This window comes from Fonsecaea monophora (assembly GCF_001642475.1).
Source record: "Fonsecaea monophora strain CBS 269.37 chromosome Unknown Scaff31, whole genome shotgun sequence".
NCBI lineage: Eukaryota > Fungi > Ascomycota > Eurotiomycetes > Chaetothyriales > Herpotrichiellaceae > Fonsecaea > Fonsecaea monophora.
The window spans coordinates 233,281-254,218 of record NW_019173962.1 but is presented as its reverse complement, the minus strand read 5'-3'; the positions used below and the strand labels follow the sequence as shown (position 1 = coordinate 254,218).

The 20,938-nt window shown below is 53.1% G+C and overlaps 6 protein-coding genes across 6 annotated transcripts; 2 read left to right on the top strand and 4 right to left on the bottom strand.

Moving 5' to 3' along the window:
- Positions 1-430: 430 nt before the first annotated feature.
- Positions 431-4,220, bottom strand: AYO21_05171 (hypothetical protein; the record flags this gene model as incomplete). The annotated part of the gene is made up of 3 exons (XM_022655142.1): positions 431-2,329; positions 2,383-4,108; positions 4,162-4,220. 3 exons carry the CDS (start codon positions 4,218-4,220, stop codon positions 431-433), a joined length of 3,684 nt encoding a protein of 1,227 aa, XP_022512627.1.
- Positions 4,221-5,065: 845 nt separating this feature from the next.
- On the top strand, positions 5,066-5,482 carry AYO21_05170 (hypothetical protein; the record flags this gene model as incomplete). Its single annotated transcript, XM_022655141.1, has 1 exon — positions 5,066-5,482. The coding sequence occupies one exon, from the start codon at positions 5,066-5,068 to the stop codon at positions 5,480-5,482; it is 417 nt and encodes a 138-aa protein (XP_022512626.1).
- A 421-nt stretch (positions 5,483-5,903) lies between these two features.
- On the bottom strand, positions 5,904-7,656 carry AYO21_05169 (hypothetical protein; the record flags this gene model as incomplete). The annotated part of the gene is made up of 7 exons (XM_022655140.1): positions 5,904-5,996; positions 6,187-6,348; positions 6,412-6,532; positions 6,625-6,817; positions 6,869-6,877; positions 6,946-7,367; positions 7,436-7,656. 7 exons carry the CDS (start codon positions 7,654-7,656, stop codon positions 5,904-5,906), a joined length of 1,221 nt encoding a protein of 406 aa, XP_022512625.1.
- Positions 7,657-8,553: 897 nt separating this feature from the next.
- AYO21_05168 (hypothetical protein) lies at positions 8,554-9,457 on the bottom strand (the record flags this gene model as incomplete). Its single annotated transcript, XM_022655139.1, has 2 exons — positions 8,554-8,565; positions 8,618-9,457. 2 exons carry the CDS (start codon positions 9,455-9,457, stop codon positions 8,554-8,556), a joined length of 852 nt encoding a protein of 283 aa, XP_022512624.1.
- An 897-nt stretch (positions 9,458-10,354) lies between these two features.
- AYO21_05167 (hypothetical protein) lies at positions 10,355-12,601 on the top strand (the record flags this gene model as incomplete). The annotated part of the gene is made up of 1 exon (XM_022655138.1): positions 10,355-12,601. The coding sequence occupies one exon, from the start codon at positions 10,355-10,357 to the stop codon at positions 12,599-12,601; it is 2,247 nt and encodes a 748-aa protein (XP_022512623.1).
- A 652-nt stretch (positions 12,602-13,253) lies between these two features.
- AYO21_05166 (hypothetical protein) lies at positions 13,254-20,747 on the bottom strand (the record flags this gene model as incomplete). The annotated part of the gene is made up of 6 exons (XM_022655137.1): positions 13,254-13,681; positions 13,748-13,986; positions 14,334-14,362; positions 14,424-14,569; positions 14,628-14,898; positions 15,957-20,747. 6 exons carry the CDS (start codon positions 20,745-20,747, stop codon positions 13,254-13,256), a joined length of 5,904 nt encoding a protein of 1,967 aa, XP_022512622.1.
- Positions 20,748-20,938: the final 191 nt, after the last annotated feature.

Sequence of the window (20,938 nt, the reverse complement as noted above, 5' to 3'; positions counted from 1 at the left end):
ATATCCTGACAATGCATTCATGCTCCTCAAAAAATTTGGTCGAGTGGATAGGGTAGGAGGCGCCGTTATGGTTTGAGCAAATGAGCAACTCTTTTCCAGCCTTGCGCTGGTAGGAGGTGATCACTGGTAGAGAGGGTGTCCAGGAACTCTCCCCGCTGGACCAAATCTGGTATGTGTGTGTGTGTGTGTGTGTGTGTGTGCGTGCACGTACAGACACACCAGATTACAGTACATGCAATGCATGGTTTCTTTCCGACGAGACGAGACGAGACAACATTCATTCATCTCGGTATAGTCAATTCTTTTTCTTTTTTTTTGTAGGATAGCAAGCAGAAACGAACGTATACACGTGTTATGTATATATTCATATCGAGAGAGAGAGAGAGATGTACATGTATATAAATATCCATTCAAGATATGTGGGATACCATCACCAAGGATAACTCCTCCTCTCGTCCTCCTCGTCCAGCTTGAGCCCCCGGTCCAACTGCTCCTGGTGCTTCCTGTCGAGGAACTCGAGCAGGACGGCCTCGTACTTTTCCTTGCCCTTGTAGCGGGAGACGTCGTCGCCCCAGCTGCGGACGGCGCTGGCCAGGCGACCGGGCACGTAGTCCTCCTCGGCGATCTCAGTGATCGGGTGGAAGTAGGTGCGGATGGTGAAGACGACGCCACCGGAGCGCGGGAGGCGGCGCAGGGTCTGCCGCTCGGAGCGGAAGTAGTGGTGCTCGACGGCGCGGTTCTTCTCGGCCGTGTTCCAGCTGATCGAGGGGCTGTCCTCGCTGCCGATCGAGTACGACCAGGCCAGGTCGTCGTCGACCTGCAGGAAGTAGTTGTTGCGCGCGACCAGCTCCTCGGGCTTGAGTCGCCGGAAGAAGTTCATCATCCCCTTCTCCAGCTTCTCCTTGAACTGCGGCACGTCCCCGCTCGTGTGGATCTCCGACAGCGGCATCCGGTACTTGTCCTCCAGCCGCCAGAAGCCTGCTAGTAGCACCGCCCCCGCGAGCAGGTAGTACTGCCCGTCCTCGCCCTCGAGCATGATCGCCAGGTCGTCCTGCACCATGCGTGCCGCCGTCTGCATCGGGTCCTCCGGCAGCGGCCGCGACGTCGTGTCCAGTTCCTCGCCCGACCACAGGTTCTTGATCCCCTTCTCCGTCCGCTGGTACAGCGTCGGGTAGCGGTCCGGCAGGTACGAGCGGAATTCCTCCAGGAGTTCCAGCGCCGCGGGGTACGCCTCGGGCGCCGTCCTGCAGCACTTGTGCCCGCGTTCCTTGATTCGGCGCGCCTTGTCCGCATGGAAGCGCGGGAAGTGGTTGTCCAGCTCGATCCAGTTGTCCCATTTCACGTTACGGAGACCCATGGTCACGAAGTACTTGGGTCCGTAGCGAAACGGGCGGTAAGGCAGAGGTTTTGTGTGCTCGATGGACCAGTTTTCGTATGCTCGCGGTTTGGGCCGTTGAAAGTCGGACGGAATCCACGTCCCTGGTTTCCGGGCCTGGGCGGCATTGGGCCCCTTGGTATGAGTGGCCTTTTCGAGGAGTGGTGTCGGTGGGGTTGATGGGCGAGATGTAGGGTACCGAGAGCGGCGGGAAGAGACGAAACGGCTGATTGCAAAGGCGAGGAACACGAACAAGGTCAGGCCATAGAGGACTTCTTGGAAATGGGGCTTTTGTGACAAAGTGTGCAACTCTGACTGAGCCGATTTCAAGATCGAAGAGCAATGGTGTTTGGATTTCTGAAAATGGTCGTTGGCTTGTTCCACGTAGGGCTGGACATGGGCATTCGCTTGCTCAATGTACGGCTGTGACCTAGCGATGAGGTCGGAGATCTTGTGTCTGAGTGTTTCCGAATCCATGGCGGTGGTTTGCGGAACGAGGGCTGGCGCTGTAGATTCAAGGAAGCGAAAGGGAAGACTCCAAACCCTCAGAACAAAATCCAAATGCTCCGGCAGGTATATGAGCTTTTGGAAATGGAATCGATATCTGGATTCGACGTGCTGATCCGCCGAGAGGCCAGAAGCTATTCCTGACCAGCCCCCCAGACAACGCCAGAACCTCCAGATGTACGGGTGCTGATATCGCATGGGTATCTGCCGTCCAGTTGGATTCTTATCATTAACCACTGATTTCAAGACCTGTGGTTGGTGCTGTCCAATCACTTCGCATCGTCGACACTGGACAAATATGCCTCTTTCGGCATGGCGCACTTTGTCCCCAGGGACAGCGTTTGGGGTGCGGCAAGCCACCGCGACCTCATGATTTCCAGGTTCGCGGACTTGGCCGTGGATCTGCCGGAACTGGGATGTCGCAGGCAAGTATTCGAGCGCGACTGTCTGTATTAATACCAGAATTGTACCGCTTCTTGTCACGGTCTCTATATTTATACCTCTCTTCGCCGCAGCAGGCAGTGTTCACCCCAATGTCGACGATACCGGGGTGGTATGACCGGTGATTCGGGAATCCAAATCGTCCTAGCAAGAGTCCCGGTCCTCGACGCATCCAAAAATGGTGCGCATGAGATCTTTTCCCAACGATCCTCGTCCAGAACATATAGTGGCTCGTGCTCGGTGGCTTCCATTCCCGGCATGTACGAATCGACCAAGAACGTGCAGTACTGGACATCGATACACTTTGCAGGATCTTCCTCATTTCGATCATTCATACCAGGCGGCACCAACCAGGTTCCCGGGAAGAAACCAAACCCAGTCTTGCCCTCGTGAAACTCTCCAGGTAGCAGCCCGTCGAATTCACTTTTGACAAACTTTGCATGGGTATTGTTAGGCAGAAAATGCGAAGTCGGAAAGCGATACCAATCCTTGCCGAAGCAGACTGTGTTGTCTTCCTGGGTCAGGTTCGATGCTTTGAGACTGTCGTATATCTGCAATGGAGCCCGATATGCGGTCAGCGTCCCCACGATACGCAACAGCCCGGTATTAATGCCCAGAAGGACAATCGGTAAGATGACTGCTAGTTTCAGTTTTGCTGGGATTTTGCCAAAGATGAACGAGTTCGTCGATCCGATCCACGCCAAAAGGGAGTGGAATGCTATGGCGGCATTCAAAGCGAGGAACGGGTACGCAGGAAACATGAATCTTTCCTCCTTATGGGGTTGAATGGTGAAAATGACCAGCCACACATAGAACGGGGAGAGAAAGGTCAGCGTCCTGAGCAGCGTTTGTTTCGTAGGGTATTGGTTCAGGATGATGGACTGGAACAGGACAAGTGGCCCTGAAATCGCAGCAAGGATAAACCACATATTGAAGTTGAGCAGCAGATTCCTTAGGTAGTAGTCCCATGGTTCCGTTCCGAATATGTCAGGACCGCGATCCTTGCCGCCAAAGATATTGTAGGCAACGATACGCCAAGGCACCACCACGATCTTGTGGTAAAAGAATGTGTCGATGCTGATTTGAAGGGCCAGAACCACCAAGCACCTTGCACCACCGTCTAGATAACGTCGGAACGTCTCGAAGAGATCTGTTCGTCCCACTACCGCCATGAGCCATTCTTCGACAACGAAAGGAACAATCAGGGCTCCCGAGAATGGCCATCCGAGCAGAGCGCCGATTCCAAACCACATGATGCCGGCGGCAGTTTTAGATCCTCCATGCCAGTCCATAAAAGAGGTCAGACCTAAGGCGGATGTGTACATGGCAAAGCTAGATGGCAAAAATGCAGCAGAGGCGTAGAAGAATCCGGGACTGAAGGTAACAATCATAAGGTAAGTCACCCCGACCCTCGGACTGATGGTCCGAGATATGGCCGAGTAAAGACGGACTTCAGTTGCCGCGCAGACAAATGCCAGCATGACGCGGAGGGAATAGAACTCGAACATCTTTGACCCGCCAAAGACGCCGGCGAGCTTTGCGGGGAGGGCGTGTAGGCCGATATATGCCCAGCTCCGAATGCTGAATTCTGGAGAGTACTCCCATGTCTGCAGGCCGTAGCCATGATTTAGGTAGTGCAAGGGTTCCCAGTAGTTGAAGGTCTCGTCACAGTCCTGGATTGGTGCATACAGCGCTGCCACAAGGTGTGAGGCAAAGCAGACGTAGAAGGCGATGTTCAGAGGCAGGAAGAACTTGGTCGGAGCTGGCCGAGGAGTTTGCTGACCTCTAGCTCTTCGGGGCGTCAGTGCTGGATTGGAAGGGAGTTATTGCGTTCTTACCCTTTTGGAGATCTAATAGGATCTTTCCGCCTCTTAAAGTCCTCTAAGCTCGGGTCCATTTCCCTATATTTGACGGTTAGGTCGTTCGGATTTCTTAGAAAAGTAGTTGATCGGGCAAAGGAGACAGATATGCCAAGATACATGCCAAGATTATGGCTGTTTTTGGGATAGCCCCTCAGCCCTCGTAAGAACAATATACCGACTAGTCCCAATCGAGCAGCTCGCTCAGTTCGTCTCACCCAACCGCAGTTTGCTTGCATCTTGTTCAAATGATGTTCTCAGTACTTCGTATTTGGCTTGAGAATCATTCAGCCGGGATGCCCAGAACCCCAGATCTCATGCCGAGGGGTTTCCCAGTCAAAATCCAACTTTATCTGGCTGACGAATTTGACAAGGCCTCGAATATCTCCAAACATGCGTTGCAGGGTGTCTATATCAGTGGCATAGCCTCCCACACCTGCTAATCAGGACAGCCAGGTCTGACACTGTCAAAAAGAACTGTCGAAAATGGGGTGATGATACTACTCTGATATCTCGTTTGTGAGAACCTTTGAGAGTCTCATACCTTGTCGATCGACCATAAGCCACCCAGCTGGTGTCCAGAACAGATTGAACCTCATTGATCTTGAGAGCGGCACATGAGGGCTGTGGTCGAGATCGTCAAGATGAAAGGCGGATTACATACGATCCGGCTCCCCAGGCTTGCCTTTGCCCTTGCTTCGTGAGTCTTAACACCAACAGAGTCACCGAACTATCATATGCTGATCTGGGGGGGAAAATGAAGCTTCTATGTCCACACATGGATCATGTTTCAGAGGAAACCCTCCTTTTCGCTATTCATGCCCTCTTCGCCGGTCATCAGCTCCTAGCCCACCAGCCACCCCGGAAGTCTCGCATCTTAGAGATGCCCCAATCTGGCCACCGGCTTCGACTTTCTCGCAGATCTGGACTTGGCCCCGTCTCGTTCGCCGAGCGCGTCAAGCGATGTCTGCAACACGCCACAACAACAGACGTGTGTCTGCACCGCGATCAAATCTATCGTCTTCTCCTCCTCTGGACCGCGGTCATGACTGTGTGGTCCGTGAAGAGCACCTTTCTCTACGACTGTTTCGTCGGGTTCCTCGTTCAATACGTTACCGTTGCCGAGAGCGGCAAAAAGGAGGAAGTTCCCCGGGGGAAGGCCTCTCGGGTGATGATGTCTGTCAAGGACATGCTCGCCCGGTTCCTCTGGATGGGTAGTGAGTGTGACGCGCCGTGCGCGGAGATTTGGGACGATGTCAAAGCCTCCCTTGGTCGGGACGAGCAGTGCGTGTTTTGTTAGGCCGGCCAGGGCCAGGCCGTGCCCATGAGACGAGGATCGATCCTTTACGGCACTACTGATTATTGGCTTAGACAACATGGATAACGGGCAGGTCGTGTCGTTCTAGAGTATCACCCACACTGGTTCTGTTTGCTGCCAGAGACTACAGTATCGAGTATTTGATCTCTGGGTTTGGTTCGTTCATCCTGCAGCCAGCCATCCCATTAGCAGAAACCCTGATTCATTATCCCTTCGGCAGTCAGTCAGCGGCTGTGAAACCCGGACATTGATTTTTCTGTTCCCGATATCCCGGAGGTAGATGATGTTACCAGGGCCCAGTATACGAGGTAGTAAATCAACGTAAGCACAGACTTGGGATACTTCTAAAGTGCTCCGCGGTAACTGACCCTACCACCATCTCCGCACGGTACTTCTCTTTCCGTCACTTCTTCACAGGCCAGCCGATCTTCTGGATAAACTCCTCCATATCCTCGAGCATTTCCTTTGGCTTCTCCATTGCCGCGAAGTGGCCGCCCTGTGAAACAAGAAGGTACTTAGTGAGTAGTCCGTGTGCCGTGCATGCATGCAAACAAACAAATATACACTGACGAGCAGGCGGAGAACGGACGGATTGTTGTACGTCTCTCATCTCATGTATGTGACACACAGGTTGCCAGTGGGATATGTATTGGGGGAAATCTGGAGGAAAAACAAGCCAAACTCACCGATTCGTGTTGTCGGAAGAGTACGAGGTTGTGGCCCTGTGCGAGCACCCACGCCTTCGGCACCGGCGCCAGCTCCTTCGGGAACCACGAGTATGCGGTCGGCTTGTCGTTTCTGTATTTTGGGTTTCCGTGCGGGAGCCCCGGGCCACCAGGGAGGGAGAACTGTTTCGAGAGCGGTCAGAACTGAGAGATCACTGGCATGATGGCAGGCAGGTAGAATCATACCTCGCGGTAGCAGTAGATGCAGCGTGGGAATGACTCGGTGAACCAGTACAAACTGACGGAGTCGAGGATCTTCTTGAGAGGGGGTGTCTCGTCGGTCCATTCGATGAATTTCTCGCCGATCCTGTCAAATGTCAGGATCTAGTTGGTTTGACCACCATATGCTTAGGCCGCCGACATCATGTCCACTTCCAGATCATGTTGGGATTTGCTTACCATGCGAGTTGGGCAAGGGGGCTGGAAGCCAGCACAAACCCAATCGTCGCCGGTCGAGTGCCGTGTTCTCGCGCATAGGCATTTCCGGTCGTGTTGAATGCCTTCATTCGTGTCTCCATGGCATGCCTCTCGGACTCGGTGATTTGACTTTCATCCACGTTCTCAGGTGGCACGCTAGACACGGCGAAGTTGTCTGGAAAGTCATCAGCTGGGGACTGACAGGGGCCGCAAGCATCACACTCACAATGTACACCTATTGATCACAAGTTAGATATATATCAACAAGATCGATGGGATGTGGGCTGAATATGTTTGGCTCACCTTTGCACTCATCATATGTTCCTGCCATAACCTTGGCCGTGAAAGAACCAATGTCGCCGCCTTGACATATATAGCCACTCCCAAACCCCAAACCTACCATCAATTTGTTCATGATTCGAGCAATATCTTCGGTAGTGAAGTTCTTAGTCAAGGGAGGCCCGGAACTGAGGGTCCATCCTGGCAACGAGGGAGCAATGACATGGTAAGGCAGCTCTTCTGGTGAATATTTGTTGCGGTATAGGTCCATAATTTCGAGGTGTTCGAGATGGCTACCGGGCCAACCGTGCATATAGAGGAGCGGAACGGCATTTTGCTTCTTGGAAAAGAGACCTACGAAGTGGATACGGAAATCCTCTCCGTCGTCGTCCTTGATGTGGGCGATGAAATTCGGAAACGAGTTGTTGTACTTTTCAATCTCACGCCTAGGTCAAGGGCTTCAGTGTCTCTGGTCGTTGTGGTACATGGCTCGTTCCGCTGAATGAGGACCTACCAGTCATATTGGTTCAGCCAATAGTCTTTCGCCTTCTTCATCCAATAATAACTGACACCAAACTCGCCGTCATCGGTGTGCAAGTTCTCGTATGTGCGTGGGGCTAGCTTTGAGAGTCGCAACAGGTCTTTGAATTCTGACAGTTGCTGGTCAGGGATCGACAAGGTGAATTTATCCACCTTCAACTCAGCATTTTGCGGGATCGTGTCGTAGCCTGCCATCTTGCAACGAGCCGATGCTTGAAACCCAGATCAAATGGATAGACACAGTTATTAGGAACAGAACGAAACCAAGTGAGGCCTGATGAAGTTGTTTGGGTGATGGGGTAACGGGGATCCTCGAATCTCTTATACAAATGGATTACGGTCGTGTCCTTTGTTTGCGGAAAGTGGAAGACCTCGGCCATTGGATGCACCAACTCCTCTTTGCGGGCTGCACGGTCTGACATCTGGGAGGCCGAGGAGGCCCAAAGCTAACTATGTGCTCTCATGGACCCTGACAATATGAAGTGCGTCATTCGATTCTCCGTGCGCCCCGAGAGCATCTGTGCCTCTGCATAGGGGACTGACAGTTGTTTCTCGACCAAGGAACACTCGTGTCGGCGGAGTCGATTCAAGGCAACCAGAGACAAGCTGGACGCTGTGGCAGCAACATGTGGGGCTGATGATGCCTAAGATGCTCTCCGCATAATCCAAATCGACAAGTACCGAATGTGGGCGTTGGTCGGCGGGAAGCTGAGGCACCATCTAGAGCCTCCGTAGTGCCTCGAAGTGGCTTACGTGCATCGCATAGATATGGATACCGGCCTAAGGTTCTGGAAGCATGGGTATATACCAACTATTGTGAAGTCGCGGCAAGGTCCAAGGGGTTTACTTGACTGGTCGCAGCGCAAATGTGTCTGGATCTGCAATCTCGATTGCGGACATGAACCACAAGAGATATAGATAGATACCTGTCTGACTTGCTGATTTACCCCCTGGGCTATCCGATATCTGACCTGCAACGTCGATAGATCCTTCCTGATTCCAGGGTCGAATGTTTTCTGCCTTCCAAGCATCTTGAAACGTGGACCAAATGACCGCGTCTGCGTCTAACAAAACTAGCGTAAAGGGCTCCGGCTATGTAAACGGCTGCAACGGATATAGTGGCAGGCCATTTGAAGCTGGTCGGCTGGGAAAATACAATGGTCGAGGCATATGCGCAGAGCTCAAAGATATTTTGAATCGAGGATTCGGTTGTCGAGAAAGACCCACGGAATTCTGGTTCGACTTGCTCTTGAATAATGACTTGTGCCGATAGCTCAAATCCCCAAAGACCAACGCGGCTAAGGATCGTGCCGACGATCAGTCCAGAAGCTGCCCATACTGGCGACCCTGCCATCCAGAAGAAACTGAGGGCGATGGCTAGACAGACCATCTGAAAGTTAAGGAACCAAAGGCCGGATCTGATGGGCCCAATCAAACCCATGACGGACGGTGCCATCCAAGTGGCCGACATCTCACACCCAGTTGATATCAAACGCAGCACCGCAATCATGGTCGAGGTATACCCGCTGGCCAGAAGATAGGTAACCATTTGTCCAGAAAAGGACAAGACCGTTAGGTACAGGATGGACAGTGAGACGGAGGGCAGGAAGGCTCCCTGAGATGTGTAGATGTTCAAATCTCGCCACAATGACAGTCTGACAACATCATGTGGAACGGACGCCGATTCTTGTTCCAGGTCATCACCGCTCCCATGGTTTCTGACGGGAGGCGTACAGCCGCGCACAAGTTTCGGGACCGCCGCATATACCCTTTCAATGAAGGAATATTCTGCAATGGTAGAGACGGCGTTGACACTGCCCATTACGACAATGGCGACTTTTGTATCATAACTTTCCAATGATGCGATGAGCAGAGGGCTGCAGAGTTTACAGAAAAGGTCGATGCGACGCATCTGAGAATTGAGCGTTCGGAGAATCGCCTCGTTTTCACCAGCAATGACCACGACCCAATCTCTTTCGACAGACACGGTGTTCATGATTGCACAGAGCTTTTCAACACAAGCCAGGATAGTACCCAAAGCGAGAAGTATGTAAAGATTGACCGTTTTGAGGTGTGGCCTTTGCCAGAGCATGATATAAAAGACGCCGCATGAAAGAACGACGGCTCCTCGCTGGTAGACGATCGAATTGCGAACAACCTGGAGACGTGAGCCTGTATCGATGTACCGTCCGACTAATGGCGCAAAGGCAATCGCGGCTAGAGACCGGACTAGAGCGTAGATAGACAAAGGCAGCAGTGTGTTTGGAAAGATGTTGGCTAGGAACAAAACAGCGCCGAACTCGAATCCACGGAAATTCCATGTTGAAAGGAAGTGGGAAATATAGAGCCGTCGAGCAAGTCCAGGGGACAACTCATCGTTTGCTGAGTTTTCCGTTACAAGTTCCTCTGTCAGGAAGGGTACATCATCTTCTGGGAGAGAGCAAGATGACAGAGGGCTACCGGTGTCAAGACCTCTGTCGGAAAGAGGGTCCTGTGAAGAAAGTCTTGATAGAGCGATGTCATCTGATCGGAATCGCGCTTCGTCGGCCATTGACTAGAGCAGTCTCAGCGGCAGAGTACGAGAAAGGCGACACTTCACGTTGATGCTTGAATGATGCGCACAGGATTGACAGGTTTTGTCGAGCTCATGACCAGGAAGGAAGGAAGACCATCTTTTATCAACTCGCCGCAACCATAAGTATTGAAGAGGATTGAGCGGGAGTGAAACGGGACAAGTCGGCGAGGAACTGTTCCGAGTGGCCATTAGCCGCAGCTAATTTTCCCTCTTGGATTTCTCCGCATTTACAGAAACTTTTTTTTAGGACGCGATTAATCGTCCTTCCATAAATACCAAACAACAGTTTACGGCCCATTCCCAGTCTATCACTGAAGCATGGACGCCGAAGACTTCCCAACATCTCCTGCTAAGCGTCAGAGGACAGGCTCTCCAGAAGAAACCAGAAGTAACCTCGATCCTCCCCAGTCGGCAGCCCCAACGGAGCAAAATGGTACCGTCAACGAGCAGCCCGCTGCCGAGCAGAGCGTTCCCATGGCAGAGTCAGCGGCGGAGTTACAGACCGATCCAGAGATAACATCCGGCCATTTGGACAAGAGCGAAGAGCATACCACCCAACATTCCGGCTCGAATTCTCTTCTAGATGCATTGATGCTGCAAGTCGAGGCGGAGGCCGCAGCCACCGCAAGACCTTCCTCGGACCCTGCTGGAGAAGCCAGTGAAACCCAGCCTATGCTGATCGACGGAGAACATAACAAGTTTGAAGATGGAGGACATGTTCCGCAGGCAAATACGACGGACCCAGCCACTACAACTCAGGAGCCTGCACAGGATGCTACTGGCGCGGGTGACGTTGAGACAATGGACGTGACAGAAAAACACGATGCGCAGCAAGGCGGCGTTATGCACGTTGAACCAGACGCCAATGTCTCGATACCCACTGTGGGCAATGCTACGGATACACCGACCGTCGTCGGTCTCAACTCAATAGATTCAACCTTCCCTGACGGCGCCGATGAACCCCAACCAGGTGCGGAGGGTGCCGAGTGGGAAATCGATTCATCCCCCTACGAGTCCTCTTCAGACTCCGACTCCGACACCTCTGAGGATACGTCGTCGGAGGAAGACAGCGACGAGGATGCTGACGGCGACTACGCCATGCTGGACCCCGAGGAGACGGCAAGAATACTCATGCAAGGTGATGCAGGTTCGGATGACGAAGGAGGAGGACCCCGAGACAGAAAAGAGGGAGGTCCACTCCGGACGGCAAATGAACGTGTGGAAGAAGTCATACCCAAACCGAACATTACTGTCACAGAAGATATGAAGATTGAAGAACTGGGCAACGTTGAATTCGTGGTCGAGAGTACGGTCGTTGTGAAGGCCCAGACGTCGGGAGAATATCAAGTCTTGGAACCTGGATCCTTGATTTGTCTCAAGGACCGATCGGTGATTGGAGTGGTTGCCGACTTGATTGGACGAGTCGAGGAACCCAGATACACGATTCGGTTCACCAACGATGACGATATCAAAAGCGCCGGGGTTTCCGAAACTGGCACCACAGTCTTCTACGTCCCTCAACATTCCACGTTTGTCTTCACCCAACCCCTGAAGGGTGTCAAGGGAAGTGACGCGTCGAATTTCCACGACGAGGAAGTTGGTGAGGACGAGATGGAGTTCTCAGATGACGAGGCTGAGGCCGAGCACAAGCGCCAGATGAAGGCCAAGAGGCAGGGGAGGTCGCTGGAGCCAGGCAGGGGCCGTGGCAACTCGAAGTTTTCTAGAGGGTCGCATCGTGGCGGGGGCCGAGGAGGTCATCATGCTGATCATCGTCAGCGCAACCCCGGTGATGGCTCCGCCTACGGCAATGGCTCCCTGGAAATGAACTATGACGATGCCCCGGTGCCAGATGCCGGCGACGACGGTTATACGCCATTGCAAAGACCGCCTGATCTCGCAGAGATGGTCGCCAAAGGGGAGCAGCCTCAAGAGGCGTTCCGGGATCGCGGTATGACGCATCCACTTCCACCGCCTCCCCAAACTTCGCATTTCAGAGGAGGGGAGTCGGGTGGGCGAGGGAGAGGCTACAGTCACGGGCGAGGGGGTCGAGGAACATTCCGGCCGCAACGTGGACGGGGAGGTTTCAATCAGCACCAGCCTCAGCAGCCTCGAGAGCCTCCGTTCGGTCAGTATAATGCATCCCGCAGCAACCATCAAAATGGGTACAACCCATCGTCCACCGCACCCTTGCCTAGTCTCAACGTCCCGACGACGCCTTCCATAACACCGCAAAACATAACATACCCACCAATGACGCCTTCACCCATCACCCCTCTCCCGAATGTCTCGTTCAACTTTGGCCAGAGCTTTCAACCCCCGGCCAACTTTGCACCATTCGTCGCCCCGCCAGGCATGCCTCCACCGCCCTTGTTCCCTGGTGGCAATTTCGCCCCTCACCAGCAGCAGCAGTTACAGCAACAGCAACAGCAGCACCTGGGCCAGTACCAGGGCGGACCGCAGAATTACCTCTCCGGAGCCTGGGCCAGTAACCCGGCGATCGCAGCGGCGCTGCAGAGACAAGTGGAAGAACAGCGGCGGGCACAGGGACAGGGTCAGGGACAGTAGAATAAAAAGTGTTTTGTGGGCGGTAGAGATAAATGTACCGTATGATTTTATTTCTTTTTCAGCCTTGGAAATAATAGGCACAGTTCGCCATCGGATTCTCGACCACCCACTCCTCTAATTTTTTATCTTTGGGCCTGAGGACGATCTTTTGGGTTGAAGGAGAAGCCAGGCCCTGACAAATCGACCTTCATAAAAGCAGCCTTCCATTTCTGCTCAACGCAAGAAAAGCCTGGCCTGGCGACTACCTAGATTCGCATGTTCCTTCTTTCAATGCACGCAGCACGACGTGGCAACGCGGTCGGTAGAGAGCTCGAGCCGAAGCCAAACTTTGACTGGGCCGTTTTCGCTCGCTCGCTCGCTCGCTGCTTTGCTTTTACCAATTGCCAATCTCAAGCACCGCGAGCGAGTTGTCTCCTGCTGAGCAATTCATGGATGGCTGGATGGTGTGGTGTTGTATCAAACATCAAACAAACGAAGTGGACAAGGACCCTGCAGGGTAAGCGCGTCCAATGGGCATTCGATGAAAGGAATTCCCTCTTTCCCTTTACTCAATACTCGATACATACGCACCAAGCGATCGAAATCGGCAAACTTTTTCACATTTTATCGACGAGAATCCGCCAGCGAGAAACCCTCATCTCTTTCAAAAATTTTATACTAACTCGCTCTGTGGTAAAGTGGCAGCCTTTTCTCGCATCAGTTTCTCCGCGCCGGCCCACACAGGATTACTCCTCCAATTCTTGAGCTCCAGTAAATGGGGCAACAGATCGTTGCTGAAGGCCTCGCTTGCCTCTCGGGGCAACAAACTCGGCAAGTGATCAATGCTGATGACGCTGAGCGCCGGCTCGCCCTTGACCTCGACAGGAACGGTGGGTTTGTCGAATGTGGTTGCGACCGTGTAGATGGGGATCGGGTTGTTTGGGTTTGTCGTGTCGGCGGAAACGTCACAGACGACGGACAGCTTGCGGCTCGGTGTGTCGAGCGATTGCATGTCGACAAAGTTGGGGATCTTCGTGTTGAGGTAAATGCAGTTGATGAAGATGTCGCTCTCGACGATCTCTGGAAAGGGGCCGCCCTTGGCTGTTTGCGTCTGTTAGTTGTTTTTTTCACTTTTCAGTGTAAAACTCTGGACTGTGATTTTATTACCTGTCTCTGCCATATCCCACCGAAGGACGTTCTCGGTTGGGATACCAGCTCTCGAGCACAGGTCAACTGCACCACTGCCACAGCGCCCTAAAGCTCCAATGATAAGCACTCTTGGTGCTTTGCCCGTCTTCTCAGCTCCTTGTGCGAGAGCCTTCTTGACGTCGGTAATCAAGGCGTCGACGTTGGGATATGATGACACAGATGGAAGTGGCTGGTCTGGATGGTTGATTTGCCATGCCCTGCAATGCTCTTTGGGTCAGACCTGGCTATTTTAAGCAAAAGCTTTGGGGGTGCCGGGGGAAGTTGTTTTGTCGTTGTTGCAATATAACTGAGATAAGTCTTCTCGGCACCCACAGTAAAGTCCCAAAAAGCAAGTTTGGGAGTCCATAGGGGGGGGGGGGGGGTTTACCAGTTTATGACTGCTAAAGCAGCACTGTTCAATCCAAACGATTAGCAATTACTCTCTGAAGAAGTAGAAGGGGTCATCGAAACACTGTCCAAAGTGGAGTGCCACCCAGGCAGTATTGCACCTTGAGACAAGGGAAGGGGGGGGGGGGGGGAGAAGGACGATATGAAGGAGACGTACCCAGCAAACCCAGCGTGATAGCCAAATGCCTATTCGATTTCAGACTTGACATTCCAGGCAGAATCACTGACAGAGGGACATGTTACATACTGCTACTCTCCTTCCGTTCGAGTCGGTCAAGAATTCGAGGTCCAGGAGCACACCATTTCCTCGGACAAATCTGGCGAGAACCTTTTCCCATCCCGCCTGTTGCTTATAACAGTGGGCGAATTGGACGTGTACATGCTCGAGGGGGACTTTTGGCGACGTCAGCTGCCAATGCGACAAGAATCTTTCTGTCCATAAAAAACTCACATGTCTCGACTGGCAGCTCCTTGAGACCAATGATGATGTTGTCCTTTGGCGCATCCCGCCACGTATTCTCTGGTACTAATGTCGCTCCGACCTTTTCGTATTCCTCGTCATCGAAGATTCTTTGAGGGCTCCGCTCAACATTGACCTGGTATCCTGCATCGATGAGGGCTTTTGTGGTAGTCGGAGTCAGCGCGGCTCTATCGCCAGTGTCAGCAATTGCTCCATGACTCTCGGAGGGTTGAATCGTGCTGAGGCGCAACGTCTTGAGTTGCTATGCCAGGTGGCCATGCGACTTGGACAGACAGTCCTAGATCTGTGTTCTGAAGGCCCCCCCCGCGGCAGACGTGACTCGGAAGAGACTAGACTAACCTGCGCTCGCGCTGCTTTCCAACTAGAAGAACATCAGCGAATGCGCGTGGTTAGACAGGTAGGTAGACTTTACGTTCTGACCGTAGATGCAACGTAGTTGGCTTCATTTTTCGTTGGACAGGCCAGTTTTAATCCCTTGACTCATACAAAGTCCCGAGTTGGTTTCAAAAAATAAAAAAAGACTATCCAAAGGGCGCAGTTTTTGTACGGGGGATCACTGCCAATAACTACGGTGCCGTACAGGGGCTTGAGGGAACCTTTGCTCTACTTGTCTGCCTGTCTACACCCCAAGTAATTAACTCGTTAGCCCGCGCTGTCGAGCTGTATTCTCCCGTAGAACATGCACGGACAGACGGACGGTATTTGGAATTTATCGAAAAGTTTTCATTTATTATTCTCAATTCCGACTCCCTCATCTGATTCCTCTCTCCCTCCCTCCCTCCCTCAAACGCTGAATAAGCGATGTGATGAATGTATAGTCGGTCGAGTTAGAGAGCCGTCTCGACGAAGAAGGCGAGGGCTGACCATACTCGGTACAAAGAAAGAATCTCCTCCCTCTATCTCTATTAGCGGATTTTCAAGTCCTCGGCGGTACATTTTTTCAATTTCTTTTGGAAACCTTGGGAAAGTCCGGCACTATTGCACAACCCATATCCAATGTACTTTTGATCGTCCTTCGGCAACAGTGTACAAATGTGCGCAAGAGGAAAGAAGAAATGAAATGTAGCGAAATCAACAGGCCGAGCTGATCTCAAGTCAGCTCAGGCGGTCGGTCCGAGGACAACATCCTATCGTGAATCGAGGGTTAGTCAGGAACAATCCAATGTAAAGCAAGGCGAGGCGAGGCGAGGCGAGGCGAGACGAAGCCAGGCAAAGCATGGTGCCATGCAACGCAACCTAATAATAACGAAATCCTTTAGATAAACTCACCCGACTAATCCTCCCTCCCAACCCCCTCACCCGGATCCCCGTCCAAAACTCAAACTGCCACAGGCCCTGCGTGACCAAGGTCTCGAGGCCCTGCACCGTCTTCCACCCGCCGACCTGTTCAGCCATCTGCATCACGGCCGTGTGGGCGGGCTTGTACGCGAGCTCGAGCAGCGTGCGCGTCGGGGCCGAGGTGCCTTGGCCCTGTGGCGCGGTCGAGGTCGCGAGTTGCGCGGACCGCGAAAAGATGCTTTGCAGCGTTGACGCCAGGGCCGGGTCGACGGGTTTGTCGGCGGGGATGGTGGCGATCGCGACGACAGGCACGGTCGGCATCTGCTGCTCCAGCGTCGTCGATTTTGTTGTTTTCCCGGCCGCGGCGCCAGTGTCGAGTAACACGAGGTCATACGTCGGCGGGAACGTCTTGGCCAGCTCTGCCATCTTGCTCTGGTTCCTCCCGATCAGGTAGATCGGCTTGTACCCCATTGAGTGCAATGTGTGGATCGCCGCGCGCGCTGTGCCGCCTCCACCCACGACGAGGCCCGACTGCTCACCTTCACCTAGCGCGGCAGAGGCGCCCGCTGCGCGCAGGCAATCCATCATACCCAGATAGTCTGTGTTGTATCCGACCAGCGTGTTCTTGCCCGAGACCGGGTTGTGGACGGGCACAATGGTGTTCACTGCCCCGATGAGACGAGCAGATGCATCCACATCGTCCAGAAGAGGCATGACATCCAACTTGAGGGGGATGGTCACACTCGCTCCTCCAAAGTCTTCGGCGCGGATCTTTTCCTTGATCACCGCCAGGTCGGTGGTCTCACACAACGAGTAGACGTGTGGCAGTCCAGTCTCCTTGAACAGAGTGTTGTGCAATGCCGGCGATTTACTCGCGCCAATCGGTGATCCGAACAGGTAGAATTTCTTGGGTACAATCTCGCCTACCAGGGTCAGTCCTTGCCGAATTTCGCTCGCTGAGAGTTGACCCGGTGCCGCTTTGAACGGGAGCGCTGGGTGAGACACCGGCGTCATGAATCCGTTCAAGATCCGCGAAATCTGTCCTGTGCGGCCCATGTTTATCGCAATCAGAGGCAGGTCCGGGTGCTGGGATTTCGACCACTGCTTGAAGCGCCGCAGGGCGAAGTTGTCGTCCAGGTTGTCGGCGATCCCGATCAGTTTGACGATGTCCCCGTATTGCAGGCATTTGTTGTAAACGGCGATCCAAGAACCGGGCTTCGACCATGATAGCGTCCCCTGTGGGTCATGATGGGAAGCAATGATTCGCGTGCTAGACTTGTTCTTGAAGTTGAAAATCGGAGAGAGGATGGACTCCGGGAACGATGCCACTTCCAAGTCCAAGAACTCACTGCCCATACGGATAGCGAGAGTACACAGGTGCAGATACTCTGCATGGGCATCATCGGGGAATCTTCCACCTTGGGATTTCGTACGGATGGTGAACACAACGGGAAGTGGAACTGCTGCGCGAAGCAAGGAGAGTTGAGCAGTCACATATTCGGCGGAGGGAATGGCGCTGTCTGAGTTGGGATCTTTCAGTAAGTCAACGCGCAGTTCCACCGCATCAGACCCGAGACAGACTTCAGGGAGGAGTTTCAAATGAGGCCGCAAGTCCGGGAAGGTCAGGGCTGCAAAGAACGTCTCTGGCTTCTGTTTGAACTGGGATAGAACGTCGACTTTGCCAGTGACCATCTGCAAAAAGCGATCGAAATCTTCGGCGGCTTCGGACATTTGCTCGTTGGGGATGCTTTGGCTGTAATACAACAGATTGGTGCACTGCTCGTACCAGGGTTTCCGGCGCAGCCAGACGCCCATCATGTCTTCGACGTATGCTGGTCTTGTTTTGTCGACCTGTAGAAAGCCCATCACTTCGCCAATGTCCCGTTGTACCAAGAGAACGTGGCCTTTCTTCTCGCGCCATTCAATCAATAGATTGCGCGCTTCTTGAGTTTCAACGATGCCGCCTCCGCAGGCAAAGACGTAGTCGTTTGGCATCTCCTTCATGACGGATTTGAGGAGCTCCAACTCACGTTGACGGAAATGTTCCCATCCGTGTCCCTTAATGATCTCCGGGATCGACTTGCCTTCACGTTTCTCCAGTTCAGTGTCCAAATCAACCAATTTCTTGCCGAGTGATCTTGCTGCCCAGCGCCCGGAGGTGGTCTTGCCAGCACCTCTCATGCCGATGATGAAAATCGAGGCTGCACTTCTGTCCAATATCTTCCCTCTGGCATGTTCGCTGTTCTCTTGTAGCTCGACACCTTCAAGCTTGACATTAAATTGTCGTGCCAAAGTGTCCCACCATCCCGGCCAAGTTTTGCCTGTGCATTCTTTCTCGAGAATAAGGGTGGGCTGAGGGGCTGCCAGCGCGAGAACACTAAAGCTCATGGCGACTCGATGGTCGTCGTAGCAATAGACGCCTCCTTCCGGACGTCTTAATCTGGTACGATCAATCCCGTCGACTTCGATACCGTCGTCAAATTGTCGACATGTAACACCAAACTTTGCCAACTCATCCTCCATCGCCTGAATGCGGTTGCACTCTTTCACCCTTTGGTTTGCAATGCCATAGATGCGTGTTGTGTTGGACTTGCCGCCCTGAGCCACAGCAGCCAGAACAGAAGCAGTCAAGAAAGCATCGGTCATGGGCTCCATGTCGATGTTTGTAAGTGGTGTAAGTCTGCCGTCACGGGGACCAGTCACGGTGGTTGAAGAAGGCGTCTGTTTCACTTCGCACCCCATGGGCCTCAGCACGTCGGTAGCAAATGCCGAATCGCCTTGGAGAGACGCCGAGCCGATGTTGGGGATCGTGCATGTTGTTCCTGTTATCGCGGCAATTGCAAGTGGATACGTCGCGGAACTTGCATCGCTTTCGACCACGTATTCGTCTGGGTTCTTGTAAACGCCTTGCGGGATATGATATGTGTGGTCTTCTGTCTTCGATTTTTGCACGGAAACGCCGAAGGAGGCCATCATCGCAATAGTCATGTCAATGTAGGGTTGCGAAACCGGCTTTCCGCCCACGAGCCTGAGTGTAACAGGATTCTTTGCATAAGGAGCACACATTAACAGAGAAGAGACGTATTGGGACGAAACCTTTGCTGCCAGTTTGATTTCGCCGCCGTTGAAACCAGCCGAGGCTGCAATATTCAGTGGAAGACTCCCAGCGTTCTCCATGTATTCGATGCCTGCGCCGTTTTGCCTTAGTGCATCTACAAGGTCTCCGATGGGTCTCTGCTTCATTCGGGCATTGCCCGTGAGAACTGTAGATGCCACATGGCTTTGTCGGGTCAAGGTTGCGACAGACGTCAAGAATCTGGCGGCCGTGCCAGCGTTGCCCAGATAGAGCTCGTGTTGGGTGGCCTCAAGTCGACCACCGTTCCCGTTCACCACGAGAACTTCTCCGTCTTCTTCCCAGGAGAATGTAGCAGCTCCGAGCCGAGTCAATGCTTCCAGCATCACTTCTGTGTCTGCTGAAGTCAACAAATTTTTGATGCGGCATGTTCCGCGACCCAGAGCGGCAAGGACAAGTGCTCTGTTAGAGATGCTCTTCGAGCCCGGTGGCGTGCAGACAACATTCAAGTCGTTGGGTACACCGGGCGCCACTTCGATGCTCGGAGAAAGCACCACACGCAAATCGGAGTCTGAGACAACACTGGCTTTTTGTTCATAAGTGCGACCTATTGCTGAGAGAAGGACCACCTTCTTCTTGGCACCATCGTTCTTCTTGTCGACGCCCATCTTCTTGAGCATACCGTCGACTGTACAGACCTTACCTCCGGACAGCTTGCGCACCTTTTCATCGTCCAGTCGAGTTGGCAAACCGTACGTTGTCAGACACTTTTGCAGACGGCCGACCGCAACTCCACTGAGCACACCCAAGTAGCGAGCAAGCTCGGCCTCCTTGATCATGCCAATCGCGACGCATTCACCGTGTAGCACTTGAGGAGTCAGGAAAGCCTCCATGGCGTGGCCGATCGAGTGTCCAAAATTCAACAAATTTCGCAGACCGGTCTCTCTCTCGTCGATGGTGACGACGTGGGCTTTAAACTTGGCCGAGGCAGAAATGATCCTGATCATGATTGCCTCTACGTCCTTGAACCTAGCAGCCCCTTGGCTGATATCGGCATTCACGGCGGCCATGATTCGGTCAGCATGACGCTCCAGCTCGATGAATTCCGCTTCATCTGAGATCGCAGCGGTTTTGATGACCTCGGCCATCCCATTTATCAGCTCTCGTCGAGGCAGAGTCCCGAGAAAGTCGAGGTCGATGTATATCCTCTGGGGCTGCCAGATGGCACCGACAAGGTTCTTGCCGAGAGGTGTGTCGATCGCAGTTTTACCACCGATCGAAGAGTCGACCATTGCGAGTAGTGTCGTTGGGACCTGGACAAATCTCACTCCGCGCATATAAGTGGCGGCAACAAAGCCCGTTAGGTCGCCCACAACGCCACCCCCCAGGGCAATAATAACCGTGTCTCGACCACATGGCGGACTCTGACTGAGCAGCCAGTCTTCAATGTCGTCCTTTGTCTGTCGAGATTTTGAGCTCTCTCCAGGTGGGATCTGATGGATCAACAACCGTGCCGATTTCCCCGTTTGACGGGCTGCATTTTCAAAGGCCTCTCGAAAGGATTGGGTGTAGAGCGATCCCAGATTAGTGTCGGTAATCAAAACATACGTCGATGACTCCAAGTTCGACAGCAGATCAGGGGCGACATAGCCCCGCCACAACCCGAAATTGATGATGATGCTCTCTTTCCCGAGGAGGCTGACTCGAACTTCCTTCGCCGTCCCGTTGGCCAGAGGCATGATGGCGCATTCAAGATACGGGACTTTTGGTTTTGTGAGACTGAGTCACGGAGAAGCACCGGTTTCAGAGCTTCGGAGGATGATTATTTTCATATCTTGGCGGGGCTAGACTGTGTTGGTGCTAGCTATGTACTAGCACAGCCTTGCATTAATTTCACGACTCTTGATTGGCTGGTTTGTCATCCCCGCTG